This window comes from Drosophila melanogaster, chromosome 2R (genome assembly GCF_000001215.4).
Source record: "Drosophila melanogaster chromosome 2R".
NCBI classification, from domain to species: Eukaryota; Metazoa; Arthropoda; class Insecta; order Diptera; family Drosophilidae; genus Drosophila; species Drosophila melanogaster.
The window spans coordinates 21,747,080-21,762,741 of record NT_033778.4 but is presented as its reverse complement, the minus strand read 5'-3'; the positions used below and the strand labels follow the sequence as shown (position 1 = coordinate 21,762,741).

The 15,662-nt window shown below is 40.1% G+C and overlaps 1 protein-coding gene across 1 annotated transcript, besides 2 other annotated features; it reads right to left on the bottom strand.

Annotated features, from left to right (window-relative positions):
- Positions 1–4,828: 4,828 nt before the first annotated feature.
- On the bottom strand, positions 4,829–5,397 carry Grx1t (Glutaredoxin 1, testis-specific). The gene has a single exon (NM_137765.3). It carries the CDS (start codon positions 5,249–5,251, stop codon positions 4,901–4,903), a length of 351 nt encoding a protein of 116 aa, NP_611609.1. The 5' UTR covers positions 5,252–5,397; the 3' UTR covers positions 4,829–4,900.
- Positions 5,398–9,175: 3,778 nt separating this feature from the next.
- Positions 9,176–9,603: a mobile genetic element.
- A 5,704-nt stretch (positions 9,604–15,307) lies between these two features.
- Positions 15,308–15,662: part of a mobile genetic element that runs on past the window's edge.

Sequence of the window (15,662 nt, the reverse complement as noted above, 5' to 3'; positions counted from 1 at the left end):
TCGTTTCGATTGCTGTTCGTTGACAATTTCGTTGTTCGCTCGGTTCAAGTATTTAATATAGCACTCGATGAAGTAATATCCATTCGCTTGTTTGATGAATTGTAACGGCTAGATATTCGAGGACATCAAATAACGATGCCCACCGGATGCCAACGATGCTGGCCATGGGTTAGATACGGATTGTTGTACGAATTGCCAGGGGGAAATTCGGCTAGAAAACTGCCGGATAGGAGACATTTCAACAACTCGACCTAGGCTCGTTAATTGAAGTTTGATGTCTGTTGTTCTGGATGGAATTTGCAAACTGCCAAAAAATAGATCATACGAAGGCTTCCTAAACCATATACATACATATACTAAAAATGTCTCTCCATTCCCTCCATTGATTCAGTAACGACCTTATAATATATATATGATAAAAAACCAACTGTGTTCATATTTCTGTGAGTGGTATTGTTTTATTTGCATACTCGTTTTTTGAATGAATGCTGTGAACCCCACTGTGAACCACTTGGAGCCAAGTGGCGACTACTGAGGAAATGGCCAGCCGGGTATTCGACTTTAAATTAACAAGTTTTTTCGTTTTCATTTTGTTCGAAAAACCCAAATGGAGCGCACAACAAACGATGCGCTAATTTGACAAAACCCACATGAGGTCCTTCGGGGGATGCGAGGCAGATTCGGGGTGCCCGTAAACCGAATGAGCCCCACGAACGCGCATTTAGTGTGCTCCACAGGAGTCTGCGGTAATTTGCAAGAGGTCCGGTTCACTCTTCTCTGGCCCAGACATATACAATCCTATGCAATCAAATAGGAATGAAATTGACCATTAATGTGTGGGGCAGGTAAATATGGGAATGTATGTGCCCCAAGGGTGTAGATGTGTGTATGTGCAATTGGTAGCAAGGTGCATTGAATAGCACTGGTAATCCCTCCGAGTTCATTGCCATTGACAGCTATTGTGAATGATGTTGACAAATGAGCGATTGTGAGTCCTGTCGAGCTAAGGAACCTGTACTAGACACTAGACCTACTCGGTTCAAGGATATGTAGAGCATAAGGAACTTACATCCCATTACTGAAAAAAGAAAAAATATTAAAGTAATAATAAACCATTTGTATTCATAAAGATCTCGATGGTTATTGAAAAGAACGAATGGAAAGTAATAATGAATTATCACCATATACATTTATAGCCAATTGTTCGAATAATTCTCTTTTAAGATTTTATAAATCAATCATAGGTTTGCTTGTTTTCTTAGTTAGTTCATAAATTAGAAATGCCTTGGATAATTGTTATCTGAAAATGCCTCTGAAACTTTTAAGCTCCAAATAAATTTCTAATAAATTAATCGTGACATACACGAGCCAAACTCGAAACTTTTCGCTGGCAACTGAACATCTCGAGTTGCTTCTAAGCATTGCTCGGCATTTGGTAAACTCATTAAAAACTTTTCCTTATCGTGATGTTGGAAGAAAAAATGTCAATACAGTGGGAACTCAAACAACCAACCGTTTTTGCCACCTGCATAATTTTTCGAGTCAACATTTTCGCATAACTTCAACATTTGCCGTGCACTCTTTTCCGCCATTTCCTTTGGCTGACGTCCATTTTTAATGCTTCAACTTTTGCCAGACCAAGAACAGCAAACATTTTTATAGCGCATTTAATTAATTAGTCGGAAAGTTTTTTTTTTTTCGCTCGCATCCCTTTCTCGCATATTCTTATTGCTTATTCCTCGGAAAGTTGGCTGTTCATCAACTCGAACTCATTATCCCTTTCTGCCGGCCTTAACTTATTATCTCGTCAACGGGCCCTCGATTATGCCGGCAAAACTCTTTTCCCGGTTGTCTGGAGCGCTTCCTTAAAATATTCATGCGGTATACTCCTTTGGAAAATGCCCATTTCCCCAGATATCTTCCGCAAGCCAAACGATTGTGATGATGCCAAGTCGTCGCTGCCCCGTAAAATATTCATAAAATACTTAATTAATTGATTAATGGACCCCAAAAGTTGAAAGTTTAGCTAAAATGCTTTGCTATCGCAAGGTATCAAATTTCCATTGTATGTGGGCGGGGATTGGACCGATGATCCCACGGGGAGTTTGGGCGCAAAGTTGGCGGCAAACTTTGGTGGCAACTTTAGCATCTCATGGAAAATGTATTGTATAGGTGTGGAATTCAACATTTATTATTTATGATACTCTCAAAAATACATCTAAGATTGCTACGATTGTTCTGGCATTGATCTTTTATTGCATTGCAGATAACTATGTGCTAGTTGTACATAAAATTCTATCATTCGTTTTCCAAGTACCTGGTATATATTCTATATAATTATGTATACACATATCCTGTTGCTTTCGTGTTGACATCCAGCAGACGTGGCATAGCGACAATGGGAGCCACCCACTTTTGGTTCCGGTCGGCAGAGCCAAGTAACAATGTCACGCACACATATTTCCTGTCATTCCGGCATTTACTTCCTCACTTCTACTATTTTTTTTTATCGCATCCTTGTTAACACGTGCGTCGCTTCCCCATTGTTGCTATTACTTTTTCTATTGCAGTGTACACTTAAAAACAGAAATATATCTCAAAAAAAGAATTTGTTAAAAGAAGTTTATACTTTGTTAATATTTTGTAAGATTATAAAAACAGGCAGTCACATGTTTGTTTTCAGTGTATCTGTACTCCAGTAATGTTTATCAGCTGGCAAAGATCTCAGTTGCATGGCCATGGCCAAAACTGCGACTGGACCTGGCTCAAAGTCACCGTTCGGATAGCATGTGTAAAAACAAAGAAATACAGCAATAATATAATTATATGTTGGCATGACATGTTACGTGCAAGTGTCGTTTTCAGAAATTTTAACACGTTTTACCCCCAAAGTCGCAAAACTCCAGAGAGGCTTTTGTTTCACGACTGATGGGATGTCATTAGATGCACGATGGATATTTGATAGACGTGGGTGTTGAGTCTTTAACAAAGTAAAAATGCTAAGTATAAAGCTTTAAACACTAAAGTTTGCTAATTGTAAACACTTTAGCAACCCATCTATCTTAACGATAGCCGTAAAAAGAATCTCCAACAATTGGATATCCGGCCATTTTTCGGTCGCTTTTTTGGTAATTACAAGACTCCGATGCCCTGGAATTTGTAATCAAAAATGCCACAAAAGCCACCGAACGGGAAAACTAATAATAAAACGCTTAATAAATCGTCCATCAAAGGCGAAGGAGCCGCCGCTGCAACTCGCACATGCAGTCGGGAACGGAGAGAGTTGGTGGAAACTATATGATATATGGATGGTCTAACAGGAGTCTGGTCTGGTCTGGCTGCCACAATATTTGGGATCAGGAAGCGGACGGAAATGGTGTGGAGCCACGAAAACTATGCAAGCGCTCATCTCGTCTGGTCAAAGAAAAATTCTAATAAATTCTTTTCATGCTGGAATTTCTCGTTTTATGGAACTTAGCACGCTGATAATTGAAAGATTGAGTGCCGCATACATTGTTCGGACACGCTCAATTATATTAGCCATTAAAAAATGTCTGGGCAAATGAAATTAAGGCCCGACTACAATGTTGCCCCACTGACTAGATAATATCGCAATCAAAATGCCAAATGCATTTTTTATTGAGTTAGTCAGCGACCATCGCAGCCATCGTCGCACTCTCACAATTCATCGCTGGCAATTGCATTCATCCTTCAACAAATTAAAACAAAGTTATATGCCACTGCAACACTTTTTTTTCACTCCCTTCAGCTTTTGTAGCTGGCTAAAAAAAAAAGAGAAAAAGTTATGGCCAGCGTTGGGCATCGTAAAAAATTTCCATTTCATTTGTGTTGTAAATTCTTTGTGTCGGAAGCCATAACAGGTTTTCGTACTTGATAAATCGAATGAAGTTTTAGAGTTAAAGTACAAAGAGTAGAATAACCCTTTTAAATCATAAATCATTGATCTAGTAATTCATTTAACTGAGCTTTATATCCTAAGTAGATATTTAACATAGTGATATTTACACAATAACCAAATCTAAACGAAAAACAGCAGGTGCACATTTGTTTTTAGGTATTATGAAATGATGGCTCACCAATTTTTATAATCAATCCTTTCGTCGCGAAATTGAGCCTCAAAAACAATCGGATGAGCCAAATTACGCATACGACACGTGTGCCGTGACATTTTTCATTCGTTCGCCCTGGTGAATTGCGATTACATTTCGCGTGTGTGGCCGTAAACTGCATTCGGCATTGTTAAAGTAATTTTGAAATCGAAAAAGGAAAGAACGAAATTTCGGAAACAAATTACAATCAATTTGGAGCACATTTCAATCAATTTAAGCAAACGTTGCTGCCTGAATTACGAAAAATATGTATGTATTTCACTATCGTGCATGCCCTTTGAGAATTGTTCGATGGGGTCTTGAAACTTTAATGCTCCGAGCCTTGACCTCATGACGTTGCACTCAACTTCTCCACATGCAAATGGATTGCAAGGGGATGGGGGGGTGGGAAATGGAGCCCGTGATGGAGGCGAACAATGAAACACAACTGCCGGCAGCAGGTGAAAGGAAAGCGCATTCAGCAGAGCCACCGAAAGGACTCGCTCCTTAATTGCTCACTCCCCGCCCTCAGACAATGGTGATCCCTGTCAGGAGCAACTTAAGCATCATATTGAGCAGATAAAAGGCTGCTCTGTGTTTCCGCCTCCTGTTTGCATTTCCTTTGTCGCCGCATTTAAGTCATTTTCCTCGATGAAGCAATTTTTTAAATGGCTCAATGCCTGGCTTCAATTGATCAATAATAATACTTTTTATATTATATGTCCCAAACTGCTATCTTTATTACTGCAGAGCAAGAAAAGCAAATGTAAGATCATAGGTCGGCCCACTTTTCACTGAAAATACTTCTGCAGTATGCCCTGTTCGTATAGCCGCTTCACGTCGGTGCCGCCACCCACGAACTTGCCATCGATGAAGCAACGTGGAACGGTCCTCGAGCCCGTCATCTCGCCAAGAACCGCCTGGATCTCGTTGCCATCATCCCGCTGGTCCAGCTCAATCACCGTTGCCTTGACGTTGATCTTTCGGAACTGTTCCTTGGCCATGCTGCAGTAGGGGCAGTAGCTCTTGCTAAAGATCACCACCTTGTTGCCGCTGATTGTGTCCCGCACGAACTGCGCATGCGAGCTGTCCATGCTCACGTAGAGAGTGGGTCGCTGCAGGGTGCTGACCACCGTACCCATGGAATGTTCTGATCCGAAAATGTTCGGGAATGGGGGAAGCGAGGCTTGAGGCTATGGAATTTTGAGCAACCGTTTTCGACTGAATGTTTTTGAAAGGCAGATCATCAGTTGCTCAGTTTCACACAGATTGCTTAGTGACAAAATAAGTAGCTTTTAAATTTGATTAAAAAATCATTAGGCATTAAGCACAAGCCGCAAAACAACAAGCCAACTATTTTCCAGCTGTAACTGCGGTTTGGGCCGTCATAAAATCTTCCCTTTTAGCCAGGCTTATGACACTTTCACTGAAACTCTGGGCCGAAAGACTAACCGCAGTAACCGATGGCTCATGGAACCGCAAAGCGAACCCAAAGGAAACCCTTTTTGCAATCGAGAATCGGGAAATGCTGAAGGCGGCGAGACTTACTAATGAACTAAGGCGTTTATTTATGCAAAAGTTGAGACCTCAACTAATGGGTCGAGGACATCAAAGACAGGACTATGGCTCCCTCGTCCTTCTGCTTAGCAAATTCACTGTCTGGCTGGAGTTTAAATATTAAATAACCCAAAGAGAGAACTGAGTTCCGTTGATAGATGGGAGTTAGGTGGCAAAACTAACTGCAGACGTGTGGATGCCAGAGAAATCCTTTTCATTAACGCGGCGCTTGTTGCTGACTTCCTGCCAGGACCTCCTCCACATGTGTGCACAGATATGCGAGTGTGTCCGTGTCCTGGTCGTAAGTTTCCGTGTAACAATGTAATTTATTGTGCGCACCTTTGTTTTCAGTCAACACACACTCAACGGCTTCGCCCTGGTAATAAAACAATTTCGCCCCATCTCACAAGTTTACACAAAGAAAAGCTTTACAAACTCATTTCTTTTTAAAAATTTATAGGTAATACTAATATATTTCTATACAAAGTTAATGACCGAATTTATTAAATATAATTGTGGGAAAACAAATTTGTTTAAGTAATAATTTATGTTTTGGATATCAAGTTTTTTTCACTGTGTGTGCAACTTTGTTGTCGCCAGGACATTGCCCATACACACACTGTAGCTAAAGGCACTCCTAAGTGGATTATCCTTTCTTCAGTTGCTTCAAAAAGTTACCCCCCACACCAGAACCAAAGGGCCAACTCATTATTGTTGTCTTGTCTTGTTCAATGGCCATCTGCTAACAGTTTACACATATGTAAAGCGCCAGTCCTTCGTCCTTAATCATCCTTTATTCCCGACATGCTACAAATTTATCGCATGCAATAAGAATTCTCCTCTCATCGCGCCTGCGCATTTATTTAAATCTCTTTCAAGGATTTCGCCTCAGTGTGCACTAGACCAACGTAATTGTTTTGGGAAATTTACTTAACAATCATTTTAAATTGTTCGCGGTTTTTCCGAAGGATTAGTACTTAATTTGATTAGGCCATTCAAGTTGGCAGCAAGTTCTCGTTCTTGGTGACGCCTTTTTATTGTTTTGACTGGAATTTCTCGGTTCGTTTAGAACGACCATTAGGAATGTTACTTAGCGGGGTATTCAGGAAAGAGTTGAGTTGATGGGTTGTAGGAAAAATAGCCAGAAAGCTTGAAGAATTATTGCTGAAGAACCTTTCTTTCAATTAACAGCTGTACATAAATAGCAATGAAATGCATTCAAAGACTGATGATCTATTTGGGTGTTAACTGTGTACTTAATCCGTTTCCCAATAGAATCACCCAAATGGCAATTAATCAACTACTTAATTCACATCAATACCCCAGCGCCACACCTGGCGCAGATCGATAGCCATTGTCCACTAAGTGGAGCTGAAGCCAGAGGTCCGTTCACCTGAGCAGAACAACTGGAAATCACCCAGAAATCGCCTGACGAACAATGCCTTTGTCTTCGTCGTTGGACTCCCTGCTAATTGTCAGCAATTTGTCTACGCAATTGCGTAATCCCATTGGCCCATTCTCCCGGCTGACAAATTAATTTCCAATCATTAACTCAGCTATGCAATGGCAACAGATACTATGGAGTAGCTCGAGAGGATTGAAAGGGTTCAGGGGATTGGGCGTGGTGATGAAGAAGACTCCTCAATTGATCACAATTTAAATGTCGGTCATTTATAGCGGATGTAGGGTGAGGAGTGAAGGAATTCGACGGCTTTGGCTAATTGGGTTAGGCAGCAAATGGGCCAGAAGTCGCTAGTGGATAGAACTTTAACTGGTTTACACTGCGAACAATTTTTAATTGATATTTTTTCAACTTGAATTTAAAGCTATTTACTACAAAGCAAAATTGTTAATTTTCTATATTCTATTTGTTTTAATTATTCTACTTATTTATCTATTTAAATATATACATTAAATTTCTTTCGGTGCACTGAGAAAAGCGTTGCCAATCTTAAGCACATTCTGGACCTAATTGATTAGCTTAATTTACATTTAATGTTCATAATTTTTTACCACGCCGTTCTTCTCTTTATCCACAGCCATTTCCAGCAGTCTGCTGCCACTTGCAAAAGTTAGTTATAAATTTCTTCATTAAATATTTTCATTCATGTGCCACGCGCTTTTCGCCCTCGAAAGGGTTTTCCACCCCCTCAAGTGAAATGAAATGAACTGCGTGCGCTGTAATTATTCATGTGGGGATTGCCCCATTTTCCAGCTCAGCCAGTAAAATGCTCTCCAGATGAACTCAGATGCTGGGTTAGTAGACCCAAAGTCCCAAAGACACCTTCTATATATTCATAGTTCTTAAGACCTCGTGGAAAGCTTAGTCAAATGAAGTACATTTTGGTAGTGGCTTTGAGCAAATCTATAAATCACTAAATGGAAAATATATTTTTCCATATATTTTTACAGTTGCAGATGTTATTTTTCCATCAAGATTTCACTACCACATCCAACATTTCAAGTAAGCAGGCAACATTTTTCCACTCACCCAAGAGCGAAGCAATTTAAACTTTTTTTTTCAGCTGGCGCCTTAAAATAAAGCTCATCTTAATCTCTGACAGAGGGCCCACCAGCTGGCATTTGAGCCTATAGCTCCCTAGTTTTCTCCAGTTGTCTCGGCTCAACTCATCAACCCAATGCACATCCGTCCAATTAATCCAGTGTGCGTATCAGCCAAGAAAAGCCGAAGCTACGGCTTAAAAAGAGAAGATGGAAAATGGAAAGGAAAACTAGGCACACCTGCGCGCCTACCGCTTCAGCAATTTTCCGCACAAATTCCAAAGACACAGCCTGTCGTCTCTTTCCCCTCGCCCGGTTGCTGTCTCTTTCCATCGGTTTTGAAGGCAGAAAGGCAAGACAAACGCATGATCAAATGTCAATTTCAATTTGGCGCTCGAATTGAGCTTCGTTAGCGGCAAAGGCTGCAAAAAGAGACGGCAATCTGAACGAACTGAAACGGCAGGGAAACGAGTCGAGTGCCTTAGATGCCACGAAGAAGATGCAACAGCCAAAGCCACTTTTTCTAATCAACTGCCTGTAATTTAACTAATTTGTGCAGCTCGTTGCAATTGTCTCACGTTGCAGCACTGCAACTGCAACTGCAGCCGCTTCCTTGACAACCTGGCTAACCAAATATAAATTGCAAATTGCTCAGTGAATACCTTAGCATGGCCAAAAGAAAGGCTGAGCTGTGGGTAGATTGACTGACTAACTGGAGAGCTGGAGTTGGGGATAGTCGACAATATATATAAACTGAAAGAAGAGATCTAACATTTGATATGAAAAACCAATCCAATTTGACTTTCCATGTTGTAAGAACTTCAACAATATCCGATAAATACACAATGAAATCCATTTAATTTACTGCCATTCACACTCAAATAAAGTTAAGTTGAAAGATTCACACAATCCGACACCTAACCGCAATTATGTTCGTCGAGTGCATTATGTCGAATATCAGGAGCCAAAAGGAATAATAAGAAAACCTCTAAAACTTCCAACGCACTTGTAAAATCCCAAATAAGAAGACTTTACTCGTTGAGTTTTTGTAAGAAACTAATTTTATTTGGAAATATCTTCGGTTTAAATAGGTGACATGAGAATCGCATCTTAAAGTAAATGGCCTACGCAGAGGCCTAAGTAAATAGTCCCCGCCTTATCGAGGTCCCACGCTCGGGCACATCTGCCTATCTTGAGCGGCGAGGACCTTATCTGTGGTCTCCCACTAAGGGACTATTTTAGGAGGCGGGGAAAGATCTCAAGTGACTGACTCATGTAGTGTGCACTTAAATTACATGTTTTTGAGCAATGCACCCATGTCGCCTTAGATAACAAAATCCTAAATATAATTTATCGCTCTCGATTCATTTACATAAGATATGAACGGAGCCCAAAATTGTAAGTCTTTAAATATATTCGTGTTCATGTGTGAACACACTTTTTGGTTGAATTCCTTGGATCTTTTGTTCTTTGGCTATAGTGGCAAAAGCGTCTTTTGTCCTTTGTTTACCAACGTCTAGACGCCGATGGTGACTTGGCTCAAAAGCTGCATCCACGGTGCGTGGGTTGTCCTTTAAAGGCATTGTGTAACTTTTAATGCAAAAAGTGTGTGGCTGATAAAATTGAAGGCAAACTGGGCTTAAAGTGTTCCATAACAACAGCAAAAAGTTACCACAAACAATAAGACCTTTTGCACAACAGAAAGGAAGAGAAAATTGTTGCGATATGGAATGAAAATCAAAGTTTTTAATAAGCTTCTATTCAAATATTAAGAAACATTTTTCAAGAAAATCGAACACTAGCTTTTTGACGATAACAATGGTATTCCTTTCACTAGGTAAAGTTTTGTTTTCTGTGCAAAAAAAAATTAAAGATTTTAATTACGCGCAGTAAGGAGAATAGAACGTGCTGCAACGGTCAACGATTTGTGGCAAAAGAGCGGCAAATTAAAAACTTTGCGTAAAATCCATTTTAACTTTTCAACAACTCATCGCGCATCTGGCGCCCAGAAAAAAAAGCCCCAATCTGAGCCTGACAGACCAGCGTTTAATAAAGGCAATCGGAGTTGGAGTTGTAGTTGGAGGCGGAGTCGCTGCAATCCTAGTTATTGCTGCTCCTGTGCGATGAACACGATGAGTCCGTCAACGGCCTCTGGTTAACTAACCAGAGTCACTCAACTTGAGGAATATGATTAAGAATGCGAACTTTTAGTGATGGCATAGATGTACATTGTTAAGAGGACTTATATGCTGAGTTGTAATCAAAATGAGTTCTTAAGTAAAAATGTTAGGTAAAATAAGTTATATTTAAAGACCTTTAAGTATACCTTTCAAACTGTTTTAGAACTTAAAGTGAGTTCTTTTGATCATGGTTTTTGTCATCTGAAAATTCTGTTCAACAATTTTCTATCTGTACGCTTGATGTTTTAAATTAAAGCTCCATCTGGAGGAGTTCCTCGAGTGGGATGGCAGTGCTGAGATGCGAAGGCCGCTGGCATTTGCCTGCAACTCCATCTAAATGTTCATTTGTTATGCTGTCGTCGGTGGCGATCATCATCGCCGCTATATTCGCAATCACCATCATCATCCTCTCCCGATACCCATCCTCAACTGGCGGGCAGCCAACAAGTGTCTTCAAACACACTTCCACTCCACTTCGCGCTGCCAACTGCAAAGGAGGCGCCTCCAGCGATGTCTTCAAGTAGCCCGCAGCGTAGAGATGCGCACATGGCGTTTTGCTAGCTAAAAAAACTGATATATATTCGAAAAAATATATTGTTCCAAGAGTAGTATATAGTTTTAGAAGTTGTAAAAAACTTTTAAATTGTCATAAAATAATAGTATAATAGTAATAGTATAGATATTGTCAAATATATTCTTCATATTTTTATCACGTATCAATTACATAACATCTTTATTTCAAATACAGCTCTTTTCAAGCTGAAATCGCAACAGATTCATCTTGGCTGCCGGTACTGCACATGCAAATTGCCAGTGACCGCGATGTTTTGATTTTATTCTCATTTTGATTATTTTGTTCGCTCCACTTACAGATGGCCCGGAGACTTGGCTCCGGCGTGGGTTTGTTCCCAAAGACTGGCTTTATATGTGGCTCCGACTGGCCAAAGGCTGGCCAGCTGTGAAGTGCAGTTGAAATTGCCAGCGCGTGGGCTTTTTCCAGCTTTTCCCAGTTGTTCGGGAAGTGCGTGACATGTGTTTCAGAGTGCCAGAACGGTAGTTAACTTATGGAAATGCAGCCAGCTACTCGACATCAAACTTTGTTTGATTGACTAGGCGACGGACATGGTCATCGTGAAAGCGGCCAAGTCACGTCCGCAGCGATAAAATGAAGTTGTCCAATGGGAGGGATCTCATGGAATTCAATTTTAAGTCGCTACTCAAACTGGGTTTAGGTGAAAGATATTTATTTTCGATATACAAAATACATTTCATAAATGCTTTATATAAATCTTTCCGACATTTGACTAATCTTCTGCACACAAATCCAGTTGGCAAACATTATTAGTCTATTTTAGCGAAAGCAACCTGACCATTCTAAACGATCCATGAGATACTCCTGCCAAGCGGGGATTGCCCAATAAACGGCTCAAGATTTATGCATGCCGTCGTTTTATTGGCCCAAATCCAGTTCCAGCTCTTGTTGCCAGACATATCCGCTGGCCAAAATGGCAATATTTACGAGTATCGATACTCAATTCAAATTGCAATTGCGAACAGCAAAGAATCCAGTTCTCTAAAATGTGTGCCAACCGAAATGGTATATGGTATAGATTTTCCAGCTATCCAATAGTACTTTACCATTTTCACACTCAATTTGATGGCCCTAGGGCAGTAGTTAAACAAATCATGTGTGGTAACCGATATTAAACTGTGCTAATTTATTTAAGCGATAATCTGGTAATCACACCTTTTTTCTAAGAGATTTTTTATGGATGAAAACAGGTTTATAATAGTTGTCTTTTTACCAAAACTACAAAAAATAGTACATTTTCATTCTAATGACATTATGATATCATTAATTAGTTTCTAAGTTTGATTAGCAGTTTAATAAAATATTTTTGTAGTTAAATTAAATACTATTTTGCGAATTTCAAGAAGTCTAAGCGCACTCGTTAAACTCTCCCTTTAAATCTTTCAGCCCACTTAGGTGCACAGAAGGCGCCTTTGAAGTGTGTCAATGCATCGCTTGCCACATGTGGAACATTTCGCACGACAGTGCCCCCCTTTTTTGGCCAACACATTTGGCAAGTGTCTGCGCCTGCTTAGGCCGTGATAATTTATGTGGCTGCCGCATCTCCGTCGTCGTTGGATTTTGCGGCTTTGATCAGTGCCGACAACAATGCACGCCGCATTTTTGCCCCCTGGAATTTTGCCACTCGACTTGAAAGCGAAAGTGACATTTTACTAATTTAGCATTTTGAATGCGCCTCGTGTCTTGCGGTCGCGCCAAAAGATTTATTCGTTGCAGTGCAAGTGCAACTTGCCCGCCTCGCCGGCTTTTAATTAAAGTCTTTTTTTTATATTTTCTGGCCACTGGCTGGAGGGGCCATTCATCAATAATATGGTTATGGATGCTGGACATGCTTGGCCAGAATTGATTGATGGATGGATGTCTAAAAGAAACTAAAAGATGAACTTGCAAGGAGTTCAAGGATAAATAGTTCTATTCCCGTCTAGTTCAAGGAACTCAAAGAACACTCTCTAAGGATTAACTGAAACCAAAAACCAAACTGACAAATTACAGGTGACAAAGGCACATTTATTTTCAGGGAAATAATTAAAGCATAATACAATCTATATAGCAATTAGTATCGAACCGTTCAAATTGCATTTACCGGACTTGCGGTGGTTTTTCGCTTTATCCGTTTATCGCGTCGAGACCAATCCGCGCCACTTTTTTTTATTTTTTTTGGCCATCAAATTGGTGTGGAAAAACGATTTAACAAGGCCAAAAACTACAGCAATAAAGGCAAACATTGCTGAATTATTCGGAGGCAAACAAAAGGCATTCAATTAAAATTTGCACAGTTTGCTGGGCATGGCAAAACATTTAATACAATTTACGCAAATTAATTTCGATGCAAAAATGAGAAAATGCAAAACTGCGAAAAACATTCAAATCTGCGAAAATGTCGAGGAATTTGCGCTATTCGAAATGCGGCGGGTGCAAAAAGGGCTGACAACAATCGCATTCAGCAATCGATGAATATTTCGAGTGCAACAAAAGTCCAATATTAATGGCCTATATAAATGGCAGATATACTATATCCCGATATCCACACACACACACGCACGCACACTCGAAACAGCAGTTAAACGCAAATATTTTGCGTGAAAACAATTTGCGAAAATTGCAAAAACCGATAGAGAGAAGAGATAGACAATGCAATACCAATTTGTCGTATTGTTTGCCAATGGCCAAAAAACAATGGCTTAGGTATCGAAAGATATGGCAATGAATGATGTGTAGGGTCATCCATTTTGCAGGCAAAAGCTTCTGTTCTGCTCGTTTCCTCTGGAAAATTGGGTCAGCCGATAAAAACAATAAATAGTCGTCCAGAATTTATGGCATTTTAAGGTGTTTGCACAAGAACCATTCAACAAATTGATTGCTCTCCATTCAACTGGCAATTAAAATTGTATGAACTAAAAATATAGCATGAAAGAAGTTTTCTCAATTTTTCGAAAAAATCATAAGTGCCTACAGCTGTTTTAAAGGTTGCAAGGAGCTACGAGCTAGCATAAATCTATGCAAAAATCATGTTATCATATAAATTAAAATAATAATATGCTGACATATGGCTTTCAAAAGCCCCAATGAATATGTAACATGTTACGAAGGATATTAGCAATTCATGCATCTTAATTTTAAATGACCTCTTTTACAACCTATGTATAATTTAAGGCTGTCTTGTTGTAATGAACCAAAAACAACTTTAAATATGTACATTTAAACTTTCCCCCAGACTTGTCCCAGTCACATAAACTGCTTTCACATTGCGAAAGGCTTCACAAATATTTTCATATGCAGCCTTTGGCTCCTGGCGCAAACATACAAAGTGTGAAACCCTTTGAGACGCACTAGACACGCCAGAAAACGAATAAAAAAAAAGGGAAAACCCCCAAGAAAAACAGAACATTTTCCGGGGCACACAGTACACTAGGAGCAGCTTGGGCAGGGGAAAGACAAAAAATGTTGGAAAATTATTTTACGGCTAGTGTATGCGTTGTGAAATTATTATGAGCTAAGGGTTCGGCTATATGGCAAAGGATGTGGAAAGAGGTCGGTTTGCTATTCGCTTGAATGAAAATGAATTTAAGTGGTTTGCTTTTGGCCAAAGTTGCTCCCATATGCAGACAGAGCCAAGGAGCACGGATATCGTTGGTGGCAGGATAAAAAGACAGCTAAAATTCATATTTATCTGCGGAATGTCTGCAAAGTTGCAACGAGTTATTAACTAGCCGAGCATTTGCTGCGATGCTCTTTACTTTTCGCATTATTCACCGAGAAGGTGAGTTCCTGCTGCATTCTATTAACTGGTCTAAAATCAAATATTAATTTCACTAGATGAATGGATAAACTCAGCCCACTGATAGAGCCATCAACACGCAATAGCCAAGCATCGTGGCTTAATTAAACTCACGATCTCATGAGCAACTGGACGGGCAATTAAAAACTTAAGGCTAGAAAAATCCAGCCAGCTGCACACACTCTCGCCGGGAAAAATGAAAAATAGGCGTTGCACTTTGAATGGCCGAATCAAGAGGATGGGGAGATTTGCTATCTGGCTAAGCCACGCCCCCTGGAAAGCGATGGGCGTGAGTGGCAATTTTTCGCGCTGAGTGCAAATTGCGATTGCGAAGATCGGATCGCTGAGCTTTTACCCAGTGCAAATAAGCAATTAGTTGGCTTAATAACTCAATGGCCTTGCAACCGGTTCGCATTTCCTAATAGAATTCTTTTTTTTTTCGAAGGGGAGTTGGTGCCCCAAAGTTAACTTTTGCCTTTTTGCTAAACAGTCCGCGGAAAAGTTTTCCGGCAACAAAGTTGGCCGTGGCACAAAGTAAATGAAGCCGCCGCAGCAGCCTCAATTTAAAATTAAGCTCATGAAAAGTAGTTGTAAAATCCCAAGTAAGAAGACTTTACTCGTTGAGTTTTTGTAAGAAACTGATTTTATTTGGAAATATCTTCGGTTTAAATAGGTGACATGAGAATCGCATCTTAAAGTAAATGGCCTACGCAGAGGCCTAAGTAAATAGTCCCCGCCTTATCGAGGTCCCACGCTCGGGCACATCTGCCTATCTTGAGCGGCGAGGACCTTATCTGTGGTCTCCCACTAAGGGACTATTTTAGGAGGCGGGGAACGATCTCAAGTGACTGACTCATGTAGTGTGCACTTAAATTACATGTTTTTGAGCAATGCACCCATGTCGCCTTAGATAACAAAATCCTAAATATAATTTATCGCTCTCG